This window comes from Lepisma saccharinum, chromosome 11 (genome assembly GCF_977018435.1).
Source record: "Lepisma saccharinum chromosome 11, izLepSacc3.1, whole genome shotgun sequence".
Lineage (NCBI taxonomy): Eukaryota > Metazoa > Arthropoda > Insecta > Zygentoma > Lepismatidae > Lepisma > Lepisma saccharinum.
The window spans coordinates 59,909,619-59,925,222 of NC_139239.1; the positions used below are offsets into that span (position 1 = coordinate 59,909,619).

The window sequence follows — 15,604 nt, forward strand, 5'->3', positions numbered from 1 at the left end:
AGGAGCCTGTGTTCTCCTGAAACGTCACAAAGAAAAACTGTTTTATTATGCTTGTAATAACCGTAAACTACAGGAAAATAATTCTATAATGCAAGCAATGCGTACATACAAGAAAAACTATAATTATTGATAACTTGTTTGAATCAGTTTTTAAATTCAAGTACCTAGGAGTAATACTAATAAATGACAAATATTTTGGGGGCATCCGATCCACCGATATGCTTCTATCCATGCCCCAAATACCGCATTCGTTGTGACTGCACACATTCTTTCGTTTAACCATATTGTCTGTAAAATTTACTCTTCACTTTAACAACCTTCTCTAACCTCTTGACATTTTATATTCCACTCAGTAAGAGCGGTCTTGTTTGGTTCTGTCCCCATATCAGATTTCTGACCCTCTAATGAGTATAGTGTTTCGCGAAAGCAAGGAGCCTCGATGGTCCAGTGGGTAGGGCGATTGTGTAACGCGATTGTGTTCGCGGTGATTAAACTCATGAAGCAAAGATCGGCGATTCTAATTGGCACGTGAGCGTGGAGTGAAAGGTCCAGTGTTTTCGCCGAACACAGGGTCATCGGAGATTCGTGGAAACGCCAGCAGACCCTTCACTTCGTGTGTAACGAGCCTCTTTGCAGTAATTGTCCATAATAACAGGGCAAGACTCATGCACAGAAACAGTATGCAAGCAGCGTACTGGATACGAGAATTCTCGATTGATTTTCGATCTTGGAGCTGGTCTGTAGAGAAGTTTCAGACGTGCCTTAGGGCCCCAAACCCCCTTTGTTGTTTTGTTTTCATGGACGTGTTAAGTTTACCTGTATTTATTTTACGTCACATTTATGCTATTTCTGGCAAATGGAGACAATACGGATAAATTATAATGTGATGAAAATGTAGTGTTGTGTATCACTTTTGTGATTCGCCTTTGTCGTATTGTTAACGTCGTTGCCCTGTAATAAAGAGGTCCTGGGTTCGATACCCGGTGAAGGCATTTGTCACGGTTGCCATATCCCACTTTGAATCGTAGGTCCAGTACCGATTCGGCTTTCTGTGCGTAAATTGGACTTAAAACAATAATTCAGATTCAAATTCGCCTTTCTAGGACCTTCCCGATGACATAGTGATAACGTTTGAATTTGTTTAAATTCTTAAGTCCACTTTATGCACAGAAAGGCTAATTTGGACGACCCACAGTTATAGTGGGACTCATATTGATAATGTCGTCGCTTTGTAATCAAGGAGTCCCCGGATGGAGTCACATAGCCGTTCGGATCCATTTTTAAATTGTAGGCCAAGTGCATGGAGCGAAATTTAAGAAAACGCCTTTCTGCGACTTTTGGCTAATCGCGACGATGATGATGAGTGATAAATTAATTTGATTTTTGTTATTTAGCGTCACTTTTCTTCCACTTTTGACTAATCGTGACGATGAGGATGAGTGATGGACGATATGATTAAATTGATGATGGGACACTCGCATATGACATCCATGTCCAGACCGGGGCTCGAACCTCTGGAACGTCTGTGGCGAGTTCGCAAGTCGACAATTTAACGGGCTCAGCCATTCATTACCATGACAACGTGTAAACAAGTGTAATAACATTCCTCTTCTTCAACAACAAACATATAGATGGTATGCGATCATCAATGAGAATATGTGGGACTTAAGTTCACTTTTCTATTCAAAAGACTTAAAATTCAGAACCTTCTTCACCTTGCAAACTAAACGCAAGGCCATGAAATTAGGCGGGTGGCAGAAGTCCGCGCTGTTGCCACGTCGGAGCACAACCCTGTGTGTTCGGAGATTTGAGAGCAGTGCGACGTGTAGATATGAGACTCCGTTTCTGGGGCCTGTAACGAACTTTCAATTCAAACGATTACCAGCTCTGTATGGAATGGGACTGTCTCTCTGACACTCGAACTAGACAACGCAGCCCGGTCGACGTTGCCACACAGTGCGCGGGAACCAGAGACTTTTGTCCCGCTCTCGCTTTGCTTTTCTCATATGTGGCACCAGCGCAATTTTGCCCAGACGCCTACTTTCATGGCCGTGCGTTTAGACAGTCATTCCAAGTCTCTGCTTGGATAATAACTCGAAGTACCCTGCGTCGGAGAATGACCAACTCACGTGTCCATCCAACGACTTGTCCAGATGGACGACACCGGTCCTGCTGTCGATCCTAAAGTAATTTGATCCGTCTTGGTGCAAGGCCTCATCCAGCCCGTACGTCAGGGAGTCCCTCTCGGCGTCCTCTGCTCGAACCCTTGCCACGACGCTTCCAGGAGGCTCGTTGTCCGGTATCACCCAGTTCCTGTCCAACCTGATCACGGGCGGAGTGTTGTCGCTGAACTGACCCCATCCTGAAACGAAAGAAAAATGTCATCTCGAGTCACTTCCAAGAATCATAGGCATTCTCTACATAATGAATAGAGCCTTGGGCTTTCATCACCTAAAAGATACCAAAATGTGCACAATTTAAAATGCACTTGTGATATAAAGATGCTATAATTATGACCTAAAACATAAAGAATATGCCACAATAACAATATAAATTTCTGATTAATAGATTTTGTATTCAAAGTGTGAATTTTAAAAATATGGAAATTTCAATACCATGTGCTGGTATACAGTATTTTAATTTGAACATTGGTATTTCACTCTGACCACAGAGTTACAGTGAACGTTTGTGGTGCAAATTCTGAATGTAAATGACAGCTTATTGTCAGTCCAAGTCCATGCACCTAGAAAAGCTTCTTTCTACTCCCACTGACACAAGGTAAGCAAATTTAATGCACGTTGAAAATAGCTAAGTGTAAAGAAGCAGAAAATATGCCGATCGTGACCGTTTTTTTTTTTTATAAGTGGAAAATGTTAACTTTTGCTTGGGCAGGCCATGTGGCACGAATGGGAGAGGAAAGAAGAGTTTACAGGATTCTTGTTGGGAAACTTGATGGCAAGAGACCTGTAGGAAGGCCAAGACGAAGATGTTGGATAACGTTGAGATGGACCTAAAGGAAATCGGCAGGAATGGAAAAGAGTATATAGATCTTGCTCAGGATAGGGACAGATGGAAGGCCTGTGTTGCTGCAGCAAAAAAAACAAAAAAAACTTCAGGTTTAAGAAGGCTAGAGTGAGTGACTGAGTGAGTGAGTGTACACATACCTCAACTGAACCTTTGACCAATGGCAACGAGGTCATTTTAGAAACGTCCTCTCCTTTCGACAAACAGGTATGGTATTGCAAATTATGACAAATTACATCAGCTTAGAATTCCTTCTAGAGCATTCGCGTGAATCTTCGTGTCGCTAGCTTTCGCTGTTGTCTAGACATTAGCAATAGTTGGGTGACTACTGAATCCCATTGAACGTTTACTAATATCTAGACAAATGTGTGTAATTAAGTGGAAATTTCGATAAGACTACACAAGCACGTCACCATCATTCTGACATTAATCGTTAAAATAGCTGCAAAAATGTTGAAATAATTTTCAATAGAAGCTTAGATTCCACCAACCCTGCCGCTCTACACGTGTCTATTGTTGAGTTTCAGTGGAATGTGTTTCATTATACAGGGTGTCTATAAAACAATTCCGGGATTTTAAACAATGATAGCGCGCAAACGATATTAGGTAACTCAGGTTAGTTAATTATTTTGAAATCAGTAGCTCATCAAGTTTTATTCACTTCGTTTGGAGTTTATTGCAACAGAGGATGGCAACGCTGCGCAGCGTTGACCTTGAAGTGGCCGAGCCGAGCCGAGCCGAACCCAGTCAGTGCAGTTCAGTGCAACGGCGACGCCACAACAGAAGGCGCAGTGTTGTGTGATATGGCTTGTAGAAACTGAATCTGTTATTACTGTACAGCGGAACTTTGGACGGGAGTATGATGGTGTTTAGCCTTCGGACAAAATCATTCGTCAATGACTTAAGGCGTTTAAAGAAACTGGAAGTGTGGATTTGAAGGAAATGGTCCATTCCATGGCCTCCAAGAAGTCCGGACCTTACTCCCTTGGACTTTTTCCTATGGGGACATGTGAAGAACATGGTTTATGCGGAGAAAATTCAAGATGTTAACCATCTAAGGCAAAAAATTGTCGCATCTGTGGCAACCATCACCCCAGGCATGCTGACCAGGATGTGGCAAGAAGTTCATTATCGTTTGGATGTGTGCCGTGCTACAAACGGGGCACACATTGGAATTTACTAAATTGTAAACAAAACGTGATAACATTACATTCAAAAATATGTATTTACTTTTCCTGAGTTTCAGTTTTTAATAAAATATTTAGCTTCAAAACCTCAGAGTTCTTTTATAGATACCCTGTATATTACTAGTTAGCAGTTATCAAAACGAACGATAAATTAAATTCGTTCGTTACTTTGACTTTTAATTATAAAGAGAACTCTTATTATTAAGATAAAACCAGAAAAAGTACGTTCTACGTTGAATTGATATGAATGATAAAGCCAAAGTGAATATGGTTGCCTAATTTCTAAGCTATGTCCGAATCCTTTGCCAGGTTACTGAAATTTTTCGGGGGGACTTTTCAATTTCTGGATGGGATCCCCCCTTACGCGCCATCACCTACCACAAGGAAAACAACCTTCGGCCACAAGTCTCCGCGCACCTTCCCCTTCATCGGTTCAACTAGGCCCATGAAGAAGCATGCTCCACTCTGACCCTCCTTTCCACGCGGGAGTACAGTGCACAGGAGTTGCTGGTCTACGCAGTTTTTTTGCTTACCTACTTCCTTCAAATATGAAGTGTAGTTACTCAGATTTGGTGTACAGTGCTGTTCAGATAATGTGGCAAATTCTTCAACTGTTCGGTGGAGGCACATAGTGGTTCGTATCCCACTTTAAACTCTAGGTCCAGTCACGATTAGTCTTACTGTGCATAAAGTGGACTTAAAACACCAAATCAATCAATCAATCTTCAACTGTTCAACCTTATAAAATGTGCCACTTTGTATGAACTGGAGTGTACATATCCTTGTGTGGCCACCGGATGTTTATACAATAAAATATAACCAGACTCAAGACCCCGGGAACCATTACATACGTAAGTGGAAGGATCTCGTTGCTTAAGCTCAGGTTCCTCTCCATCAACGTAGCTGGGAATAATGAATAAGTTCTCTTCCCTTGCGTGGCCACTCCGGGATGTAACAAAATTAAAATCCCGATCTCCACACAAAGCTTCCGAGCTTTTAACGGGAAGCGATCGGCTTCTCTTTCCAATTTGATTTTAGAGTATAGCTGTAATTCAATTGTGAACGACTCGATTACTGCTCATGACTAGGGAAAGGAACTTTAAGTAAATAAATGTTTTTTCTGCGATAAGATAGAGACCCTCATTTTTGCCAAAATTCTGATCATAGCCTTATATGTCAACACAGCAAATTTTATTTTACATAAAAACACATATTTTCCAGTTTTCTGTATGTAAATACATATTTTGCGAATTTTCATTTTAAATACATAAAATCGCTCATTGACTTCATCTACCTCGAAATCCTCGAAGGAAAAATGTTTATTCTCCGCACCTCTTTCATATCGAGAGTGCTAGGTTTGTTTTGTCTTTGAACACCCTCGCTGGCAGACTTCTGGCACCTCGCCTACGATCCTATTGGGAGAAAATAGCTGTAAGTAGCTGGGGCTGGCTACACGTAACGATAGCAAGGCTTTTTAATGAAGCAATGCAGCTATTGTGGCCAGAAGGCATAAAATTTGACAATGTTCTTCTCTTGACAGATGCTGCAGCTTACATGCAGTGGTCTTGCCGTTAGCTACCCCAAAATGGTGCACATTACATGTGTGGCGCATGCATTGCATAGAATATGTGAAAAGATAAGAGCTCTTTATCCCGATGTCGATAAACTGGTTTCAAATGGGAAGAAAGTTTTTATCAAGTCGCCTAGAAGAATAGACATTTTTAAACAAAAATGTCCTGAGGTTCTCCTTCCCCCTACACCTGTAGTTACGCGATGCAGATGTTATGCCCAGAACTTTGAAAAAAATTGTATCTGTTGTAAATGATCTCAACAAAGAAGAATTCTGCAAGAACTGTTGATGGAGCCCTCCTTAAAAGTCGAATTGGCATACATTTCAACAAACCTGTCCATTCTCTCTAATTCCATATGAAAGCTTGAATCGTCCGCGAACACTTTGGCAGCTTCCATTGGTGAAGTCCGTATAGAAGAAACGAAACTGAAAGAACTCACTGGATCTAAATGTCTAAATGTACAGAATTTTTGGGGAAAAACCAAGGTTTTCAAACAATGTGCCAAATTGCATGTGAGGTGAAGTAGAGGAAGAGGAAGCTTTGGAAAACTTCGGCGTTAGTGACATTTCATGCTTCAAATATGCAAGAATTGTTTCTTGTGACGTGGAGCGATCTTTCTCACAATATAAGATGCTTTTTAGAGATAATCGTCACATATTTACAATGAGAATTTGGAAAAAACTATGGTGATCCACTGCAACTCTTCCAAAAAATAGCTCGCTAAGAGGTAATCATTTAGAAACTAATTTCAGGTGTTTAAGATGCATGTTATAGTTTGTTTTTGTTACCAAATGTTTTTATTTTTGTCACATATTTTCCTGTTTTTATCACATATTTTCAACATTTATGACACATAAAAAATAAATATTTCTGAGTTTTTTAGCACATAAAGTTCCGTTCCCTACTCATGACATTCAAGCATGATTATCGGGAACTCTATGGGTGCATAGTTCTAGGTCTCGCACCGAACTCCACACTTAGCATGTAACAATAACATGTCATTCTTTAGGAACGGTTCATTAGAATGTCTTCTCGCTGGTGTGTCGTAGTCGACGATATGCGACGATTATGACATCTCGGGTGAAATCCGTCTATTTATACTCTTTCAGCAAACCTTGCCAAATCGTTAACTATATCATATAATACAGGCTTAGTCAAAACTATGTTAACACTGACGGATTGTGAATACATTGTCCCATTTAATTGTTAACGTAATTTTTACTAACCCTATATATTTACGTATGCATTGTTCTAGCTTACTTCACAAACCAACATAATTATGTATATTAATTTCAATATCCTTGTATGAATCACCTGCTCTGAAATGTTTAATGTATGTGTGTGTGTGTAGGTGTGTGTCTTCATTTTTTTATTTCGTGTTTGTTCTTTTCTTTCTAACTTTCCTCTTTGGTTTAGGTACACTAGTTATGTGTACAAACTGGGTTAACAGACATAGGCTGAACCTCGCCCTTTAATAAAGAAGAGAAGAAAATAAAGAAAATTTGAATTTAGAACATGTCCAAAACAAGAGTGGCATCTACGTGAGTTTCAGTCCAGGATATTACACAGCTCATTACTCGAAATATATATATATATATATATTGAAATACACAAAATGAATTACATAACCCATTCCATAATAAACAAAAGAAAATGTACAATATGATACATATAACACAGGAAAAAATCTTTAGAACAGGGTAAACCAGTAACAGATTATGAATAAATATATAGCAGGTTGGAAATATTGCAACAAAGAATTTTCAGTACCAAATGGCGGTCGTAGCGTTGTAATGCAGCATGCTCGATAAATGTAACACAATAATAACAAAGTATCTTCATCTATTAGTTGTTTTTCACAAGAAAGAACTGTTCGGAAGATAAAAAAAATGAGCAGAAATGTTTATGAAAGCTATGTTTTACAATTCTGTCCAGTATTTTCATATTTGCAAGTTGGCAACTCTGATTGGATGCCCTAAGGGTAAATTGCAACATAATCATGAACTCAGTTACACATTTGCACCCCTCCTCTCACCCAAACATTGGCTAGAGCATTCGTTTATCACTCAGCTCGTCATTCGTCCCTTCTAAAACTGGATATTCAAGTTTCAAGAATATCTTCCTTGCCTGATTTTGATATTTACACTTCTTTTTTAAACTGCAATAATGACACGTTTCCCTTCCATGTTTTGCCGGGAAGTCAGAATGAAACGCTGCCAGCGTGTCTCCGAGTGCATTGGAACCGTCGTTCGATGCGTGTGCAACGTGTTGCTACGTGATGCCACGGGCTGACACACTAACCCTTGAGAGACACACTTCTCTCTCTTCCCGATCACGTGCACATGATACCTTGCGAGTTGGTAAGCAGCGACTGTCCAAGAGGGACGCTAACAAGAAACGCCGTCGCTTCGTTCCCTGCTCGGAATAAACCAGAAACGATGCGCATACGAAATTGATTTTGGTTTGTTAGCGGCTTCAGGCAAACATATCTTCTTTCATACAACATTTCGACGCTACAAAACTTCGAAACACGAAATTTTATTCTGAATGTATGTAACCGCGCATTACAAGCTCACACTTTCCACTAATGGCTCGTGCACATAGACAGGTAGACACCCCTTTGGTATGTCTGGAAAGGCCTCCCCGATGGCGTCGCCGCCTTGTAATTCCCGGGTTCGATTCCCGGTGGAGGCACACAGTTTTTCGATTCCACTTTAACTAGAGGTTCAGTCCCGATTAGCCTTTCTGTGCATAAAGTGGACTTAAAACACCAACTCAGTATGTCTGGTATGATAGTGTTCGGAAAGTTACTATTTAAAAGTTATCGAGTTACTTGGTTAAAATATAACTTGAGTTAAAGTTACTCATTATAAATAGTAACTCAGTTATAATTACTGGTACTTGTAAAGTAACTACTGGAAATTTTCTTGCAAAGAAGTTACACACAATCAATGATAATTAATTGTATTATATGTATGAAAACTTAGATGTGTTTTATTTATGTTGCTAGTACACACTATAAGTTTTCATACATTTATATCATTACAACAAATAGGAACAATGAGTCAGTTTTGCTTAAATGTTCGTTCATTTTAATTTACTCTCTATATATGCAAACACTTTCTGTTATGAAACCATGGCTTCTTTGTAGATCGACTATCACATTCCAAATGAATGCAGCAGTCCACCAAAAACATTGAAGTATTCGCTAATAAAGCGTGTATTTTCTAAATTTAGCATGGTATAAAGCCTAGCTTCCTTGCATGAAAATCCTTCTGAGAAAATCTGATTTTGAACAAAAATAGAAGGGTTTAGAGCACTATGTTCAGTTTCTGATGTTTTGTGTGTTTTTTCTACTGGAGAACTAAGAGGAAGGAGATTTGCAAGCTGCTGAGATCTTTCATTTTAAGTGTGCTCCTCGAGTGAGGGGAAGCATGTAGAAGCACCAGCCAAACTACGCTGTGATATTTTGTTTATATAGATTTGCTTGTTTTCATATTCATTCTGAACCCTTTCATAATTTGAAACATATCTCTACTTACTTCATTGATGTTTCCACACCAAACGATTTTCACGGTACCCTTACCGTCCCAAAATGTCATTGCTGCCACAGACCTCCAGGTACCAGACCGGAAACGTCAGCCTTTTTTTATGGGTCAATTTTAAACACAAACATTTCGTACAGAGGGGGATACTATCATGGCGGCGCGCATACCTTCATATTTCCATTTGTAACAACTATTTTGAAGATTGCGAGTCATTGCACCACACAAGATTGTAATTTTTAAGTTTCATAAGATGTATATAACTCTACATATTACATTCCACAAGTGAGTACAAATAATTTCTTCATTAAATGGAAACTTAACAATCTCTAATGTGCATCTCCGCCATATTTCTAGCCCCAGGACTATGCACGGCTTCAAACAAATGCTCATCGTTTTCAGTCTGTAATTAGAGTCTGTGATTGTTGCCGTCACCCCTATTTTGCCAATGAACAAGTCCAGTTGGCGCATGCGCAATTCAGTCCATGCATTCGGCTAAAGCAGCCGGACTTCTTTTTTTGTATGTTGTTAGTACTGCTTTGCAATGCAAGACTGGATAAATAAACTTGTAAGTTTGTTTTAGAAGAGCATTTTTGAAAATTGTATATAGCATTTTTGTATTTTTTAGGACATTATTTCATTTTTATAGACCATTTTCTGGTATTTTGTGTAATGAATATTTAGGTCCATTTTTCAAATACAGATACCATAGCCTCTGTGGATGCCTCAACTCTGTCTCGTTTCGGTACTGTCTGCCTCAGGGACTACAAGTTTAAGTGAATGACGTCAGAATTTCGTCCTTTGTGGTTTTGTAAGGACCTGTCCTCAGAAATTCTGGTCTTCCCGTGTCAATAGCCCTGCACCGTAGCATCACTCATCTCCCAAAGGAATTAGCAAGTTTCAAAGCGGCCGAGTTTGGTCACAAAACAGACCGGGAGATGGCGTTGTTCAAGCACTTGTCGCGAGAGGCACTTGTTAGATCTCCTTCTGCCCTGGACCAGCCAACGCACGTGCGGAATATTTGCACCTAAACAGCAAATAGAAGCCTTAAACTCGAAAACGCACTTAGAAGCAGTTGCCTGTGCTAACAAGGCCTCTTAAGGCCAGATGTTCGTAAGCAAAGTAAACTTTTTCTAAAGGAATTTCAATGCTTAGTTCCCCGATTTGCTCATTTCGTCCAGTCAACAAGTACCTTAGAGTTCCTAGAAGTTAATAAGAAGGGCACGTTTATCCAGTGTATGAATTCGTATTTTTGCTTCGGGTGGATGTTAGGAAATATCCTTCCCATCTGGCGCAAATAATGGTACAGTCAGCGGCAATAAAACTTGGATACCTAGATCCTGAAATACTCACTTTACTGCAGTCGGTTATGTGTGTTGCCTAACTCTACGGCGGCGAAGAAATTGCCATTGAAAATGTACTATTTAAATCTACTTATTATTCAACACCCTCAACACATTGCAGTGAAGCGAGTATTTCAGGATCTAGGTATCAAAGTTTTATTGCCGCTGACTGTACATTGTTATTGGGGGTGATAATTAACTTACAGGGTGGGAAATAACCTTTTGCTAGGGATCTGCTGGAAAAAGTAACAACAATTAAGAATTTATGGTAATACCAAATGTTTACTATGACAATTGTGGTTACAAATACAAAATTAAAAGTTAGTTCACAACAAAGCACCTTGCTTCAAGGCAAATGCTACCCAAGACCTTCTTCGGCGAAGTGGCATTGACTTCTTCAACAGTTCTGAATGGCCGGGTGCATCACCGGACCTGAATGCAGCAGAACACTTTGGAGCTATTCTGAAGGATGCAGTTGAGTCCTTGATGATAGTGGAACGTGGACCGGACCGCTATTCCAGGGCAACACTTATCTGGAACAAGTCCTCCGTGACAAGGAATGGAATACGGACTTGTTTGCGAATCTTCTGAGCTCCTACCCTGATCGTCTTTGTGCTGTGAGGGAAGCAAGCGGCGGACATACTAACTTTTAATTTTGTTTTTGTAACCACATTTGTCATAGTAAATATTTTGTATTACCATAATTTCTTAATTGTTGTTACATTTTACTGTGGACCCCTAGCAAAAGGTTATTTCCCACCCTGTATAGTACCAGGTATACTTAGATCTTAAGGGAGAAAGGTCCCTTGCTTCACAGCCTTCCGCTCTAAGTGTCAATTCGTATCCTGTATTTATAACAAATGCCGATGTGTCAGAAGATATGCTCCAACTACCGACCATCGATGTGAAGCATTTATGAAACAGACGCTGATCGCAATAGAACTTACAAGTTTGAAACTTTGATTCCTTCACCGAAGGCTATATCGGGTAAAAGAAGGGATGTTCATCATGCTGGGAATTTCGCCGTACTTGTGGTTTTTGTAATCGTAGATAGAAACTATAGGTTGGAAACACTCACTGCTGCCTGTAAAAAATCAAGTAACATGTGCCTTGTTTCCACTGAAAACTACAGTGTGGTGAGCGAACTAGCAAACAAGCAGTACAGTTTGGAATGCGTAGTTGCGTCTACACAGAAGACAAAGAAAGGTGCCGAATTTCAATACTACGTTGGAAATTGTCTTTTCGTGGCTGATAAGAATTATTTTTCTTCCTTTTAATTATTGATATCGTAACTTCAAACCTTAAGAATGTCGTGAAAAGATTTGCTTTGGAAAGCGTGTATGTACAGTCTTAGAAAAAAATACCTGGGCCACGGGACGTAGAATTTCGTAACGTCTTAAAGCCTGTTGTTTATGCAACCCAAATAACAAAATATTCGCTTAAGTTTGCCTGGTGATTCTGAGTTCTCGGGAAGGATTGAGCTTTGATAGCATGAGTCACATGACTCGTGCCCCAGCCACAACAAACAGCTGGGTACTACGATGCCTCCAGAAGAAAATTTCAGGAACTGGTTTCTTGACAAGAGCTACTCGTAAGGAAATACTATTCTATCAAGTGATATTAGAGTCATTGTCAAGAAGGTTCGCTGAAATTATGGTTCTCATCACAGACCACATGCCACACGTTAATTGTTTAAGTCCAGTTCATGCACTGGACCTACAGATTAAAATGGGATTCGAACCAAATGCCTCTCTATTTGGTATTGAATTCGGAAGCCTTTCATTACATGGCGAAGACGTTACCACTACGACATCAGAGAGGCAATGGAACCCCTTGAGAAAGAGATAAGCGAAAATTGCTACGTGACAAACCATATTTGCCCGTAAATTTTAAAAAAAAGACAATATTTTGTACTGACAGTTTCGAACCGTGGGAGAGGCATATATTTTTTTGTACCATCGTCCATTTCACGAGTTTATAATTCTTCCTCACCGACACGAGTAACGCGAGTGGTAGAAGAAAAGCGAAGTAAAATAACTGAAACATAAATAAAAGGAAAAAGCGAAATAAATTGTATTCATAATATTCTGCAGTCACTTGAGTTGTATTCACGGGATGCTATCTTTAATGAAAGCCGTGGTCTCTTCCTTGTCTTTTTCGCTTTCTTTGTGCTCTTGCTTCCCCCGTCACGATTGGTCTAAAACTAATTAATGCGACGTTAATTAAACAATCCCAACAACGAAACAATGCACAATCAACTGCACAAAACAACATTCCAAATGTTTTCGAATCGGAAAACAATTGAGATGCTGTAAAATGACTTAAGATGCAGTAATAAAGTGGGAATTCGGTACCGTATAGAATTAAATCGGTAGAGATGTTCGATTTGATTGGATGTTTGTTATTTAGATTTGCTATTCTTTCACTTTTGGCAAATAGCGACGATGAAGATGAGTGATGCTATAATGAAATTGATGAAGGGACACTTACCAAGGACACCCACGCCCAAGTCGAGATTCTAACCAGGGACCCATGGCATCGTAGCGCGCTGTGCTAACCACTCCTCCATGGAGTGGACATTATAGCATATTTTGTGTGCTCAATTGGGATCAATCAATGGAATGAATAGGCATATTATATGATTAATAAATTCATGCCATAATACCACGTCATATTATTCGGCACGAAGTAACATCAGAGACATTCAATCTTGCATGTTTGCCTTTCAACTAATTCTTTGAATTCAGGTTAATCACAACAATAAGATAAATTATGAAGAAAATGATAGTGAATGTGGGATATTGACAGTTATTACGAATTACCTGACAGAAACAACATTAAGCAGGCTCGATGGTCAAGCTCATTAAGTGATTGACATTCGATATCGTCGCCAAAGTTCCCGGGTTTGAGTACCGTCCTTGTCGGGGGTGTTTGACTATTTCGTCATCAATTTCATGTAATGGTCACTCGTCCTTATCGTCGCGATCATCGAACAGGGAATAAAAATTATAAAAATAAATACGATGGAAGAGTACTTATTTCATCTCTCACGAAATCTCCTAAAAAACCGGAATATATAAAATACATGTATATTCATTCACATACATTTTCGATTTCTATATTTAACTAATCGAGACCGAGAACGGAAGAGCAATTTTCAGTTCGACAAACCGAGAGACGGAGAAACTGTCAAGTCTCGTTTCTTCTTGGCATCTCCGTAATCGAGTTGTTCTGTTTGTCGTTGGCTTTGTATTGGCAATTATTGTCATAATTCTTCCCCTGCAGGTAAACCATAACGATGAATTATGATGAAATGAAGCAGATAAAAGGGCAATAACAAGAAAGTCATGCCTGTTCGGGACTCCAACCCATAACCTTATGTAACGAGATTTGAAATTCTGGAGAAGGCGTCCGTGTTTCGCTTGGTTTTCTCTTTCCTCTACTTCTCTTATATTATCATACATGTATAATAAAAATGGATCTGATACGATATGTTGCGATTCATAATTGTGCTGATTAGATGCTACAGATGTGAACTCCAACCTGCAATATATTATTCCCTTTTGTTTCGTATCTGGTTGAACATGAAATTTTCTTACACTGTGACAATTTCTTTCTTAGTTTTGGTTTGGTGCACAGATATGCTAATCTGGACTCGACCTTCAGTTTAAAGTGGGATACTAACCACTATGTGCATCCATCGTGTATCAAACCCGGGATCCACTGATTACAAGGCGACGACGTTATCACTACGCCATCGAGGAGGACCCATGACAAAATGTTATTCACTCGATCTCTACCATAATTTATTTCAGCATTTACATTTTCGTTTTCTTCTTCTTTTTTCCTTTTGTTAACTACTCTTATACAACTCTTTTTGCGTCTTCGAATTTCTTCTTGTTTCAGGAAAAAATAATACATGCAGGCTGTATAAAAATCCCCCGTTCAAATAGATAAAACGTTCACTCTCGAGAACTAATTTACATGTTTATCACTAACGTAACCATTAGGAAACTATTGAAATGTTAACTGATATAACTGCAGATGAAACAATACTTACAGCCACTAACGAAATATCTATTCTTGTGTAGCCTCACAGACGAGAAGTATCTGGTGAGTCATTCACTCTTGCTGACTACGGCCGAAGGTCACTGAACTAAAGGGTGGTGGCAAGCAAGCAGGCTTCTGCTCTATCAAAGACGAGGTCACGTGTTCCAGTATTCAATGGCGTACGAAATAAGGAGGAACACAGCTATCTGACGTATGTTTTGGTCCCGTCATTGCACTAGAACACTTTATCGTCGTGGCCTTGAAGTTCCCTCAGGGCACTCCTACGTAAAGGCTTCTCAGCTAGAAGGATATCTTCCCCATTGAGTGGAGGAAAAGTGGTTGCGTATAGAAGTCCTTCGACTTTCGTATTCTTTTTCATTTCAGAACCCGTGCTGTATCGTCGACTTAATCCAATCTATCCGATGTAGGTTTTAGGTTCTGTTTCTGTTCGGTTATTTCACGTTGTCTTCCTGCTTATGTTATTCGCGACGAAGGCTCTGGATTCGATAATCTGGACAATAACGGGATTGTGTTGGTTGCTTGATTTGGTGTCTTAAGTCCACTTTGTGTCCTGTTAGGCTAATCGTGAATGGACCTACAGTTTAAAGGGGGATCCGAACCACTATGTTCCTCCACCGAGTATCGAAACCCGGGATCCCTTAATTACAAGGCGCCCACGATCCCACTGCGCCATCGGGGATTGTGTTCGAAACGAATGAATCAAATTTGAGTGATATGATATGCAACCATTGGAAGACTATTGAAAGAAAAGCTATGGGAACCTGCCAGTTTTTCTACTGCAGACAGGAAACCATAAACATGGAAGAGAAGCTTATATTCTATGAAACCTGACGCTATGTGCTCGAATACTGGCTAAATATAAT

At 39.7% G+C, this 15,604-nt stretch overlaps 1 protein-coding gene across 2 annotated transcripts in view; it reads right to left on the reverse strand.

Annotated features, from left to right (window-relative positions):
- Positions 1-15,604, reverse strand: part of Cad96Ca (tyrosine kinase receptor Cad96Ca) — a 151,942-nt gene that overhangs the window by 31,705 nt on the left and 104,633 nt on the right. For both annotated transcript variants that reach the window (XM_083131223.1, XM_083131224.1), the window contains exon 2: positions 2,130-2,362. In XM_083131223.1, the coding sequence (XP_082987349.1) occupies positions 2,130-2,362 (233 nt within the window). The remainder of the gene's footprint in view (positions 1-2,129; positions 2,363-15,604) is intronic.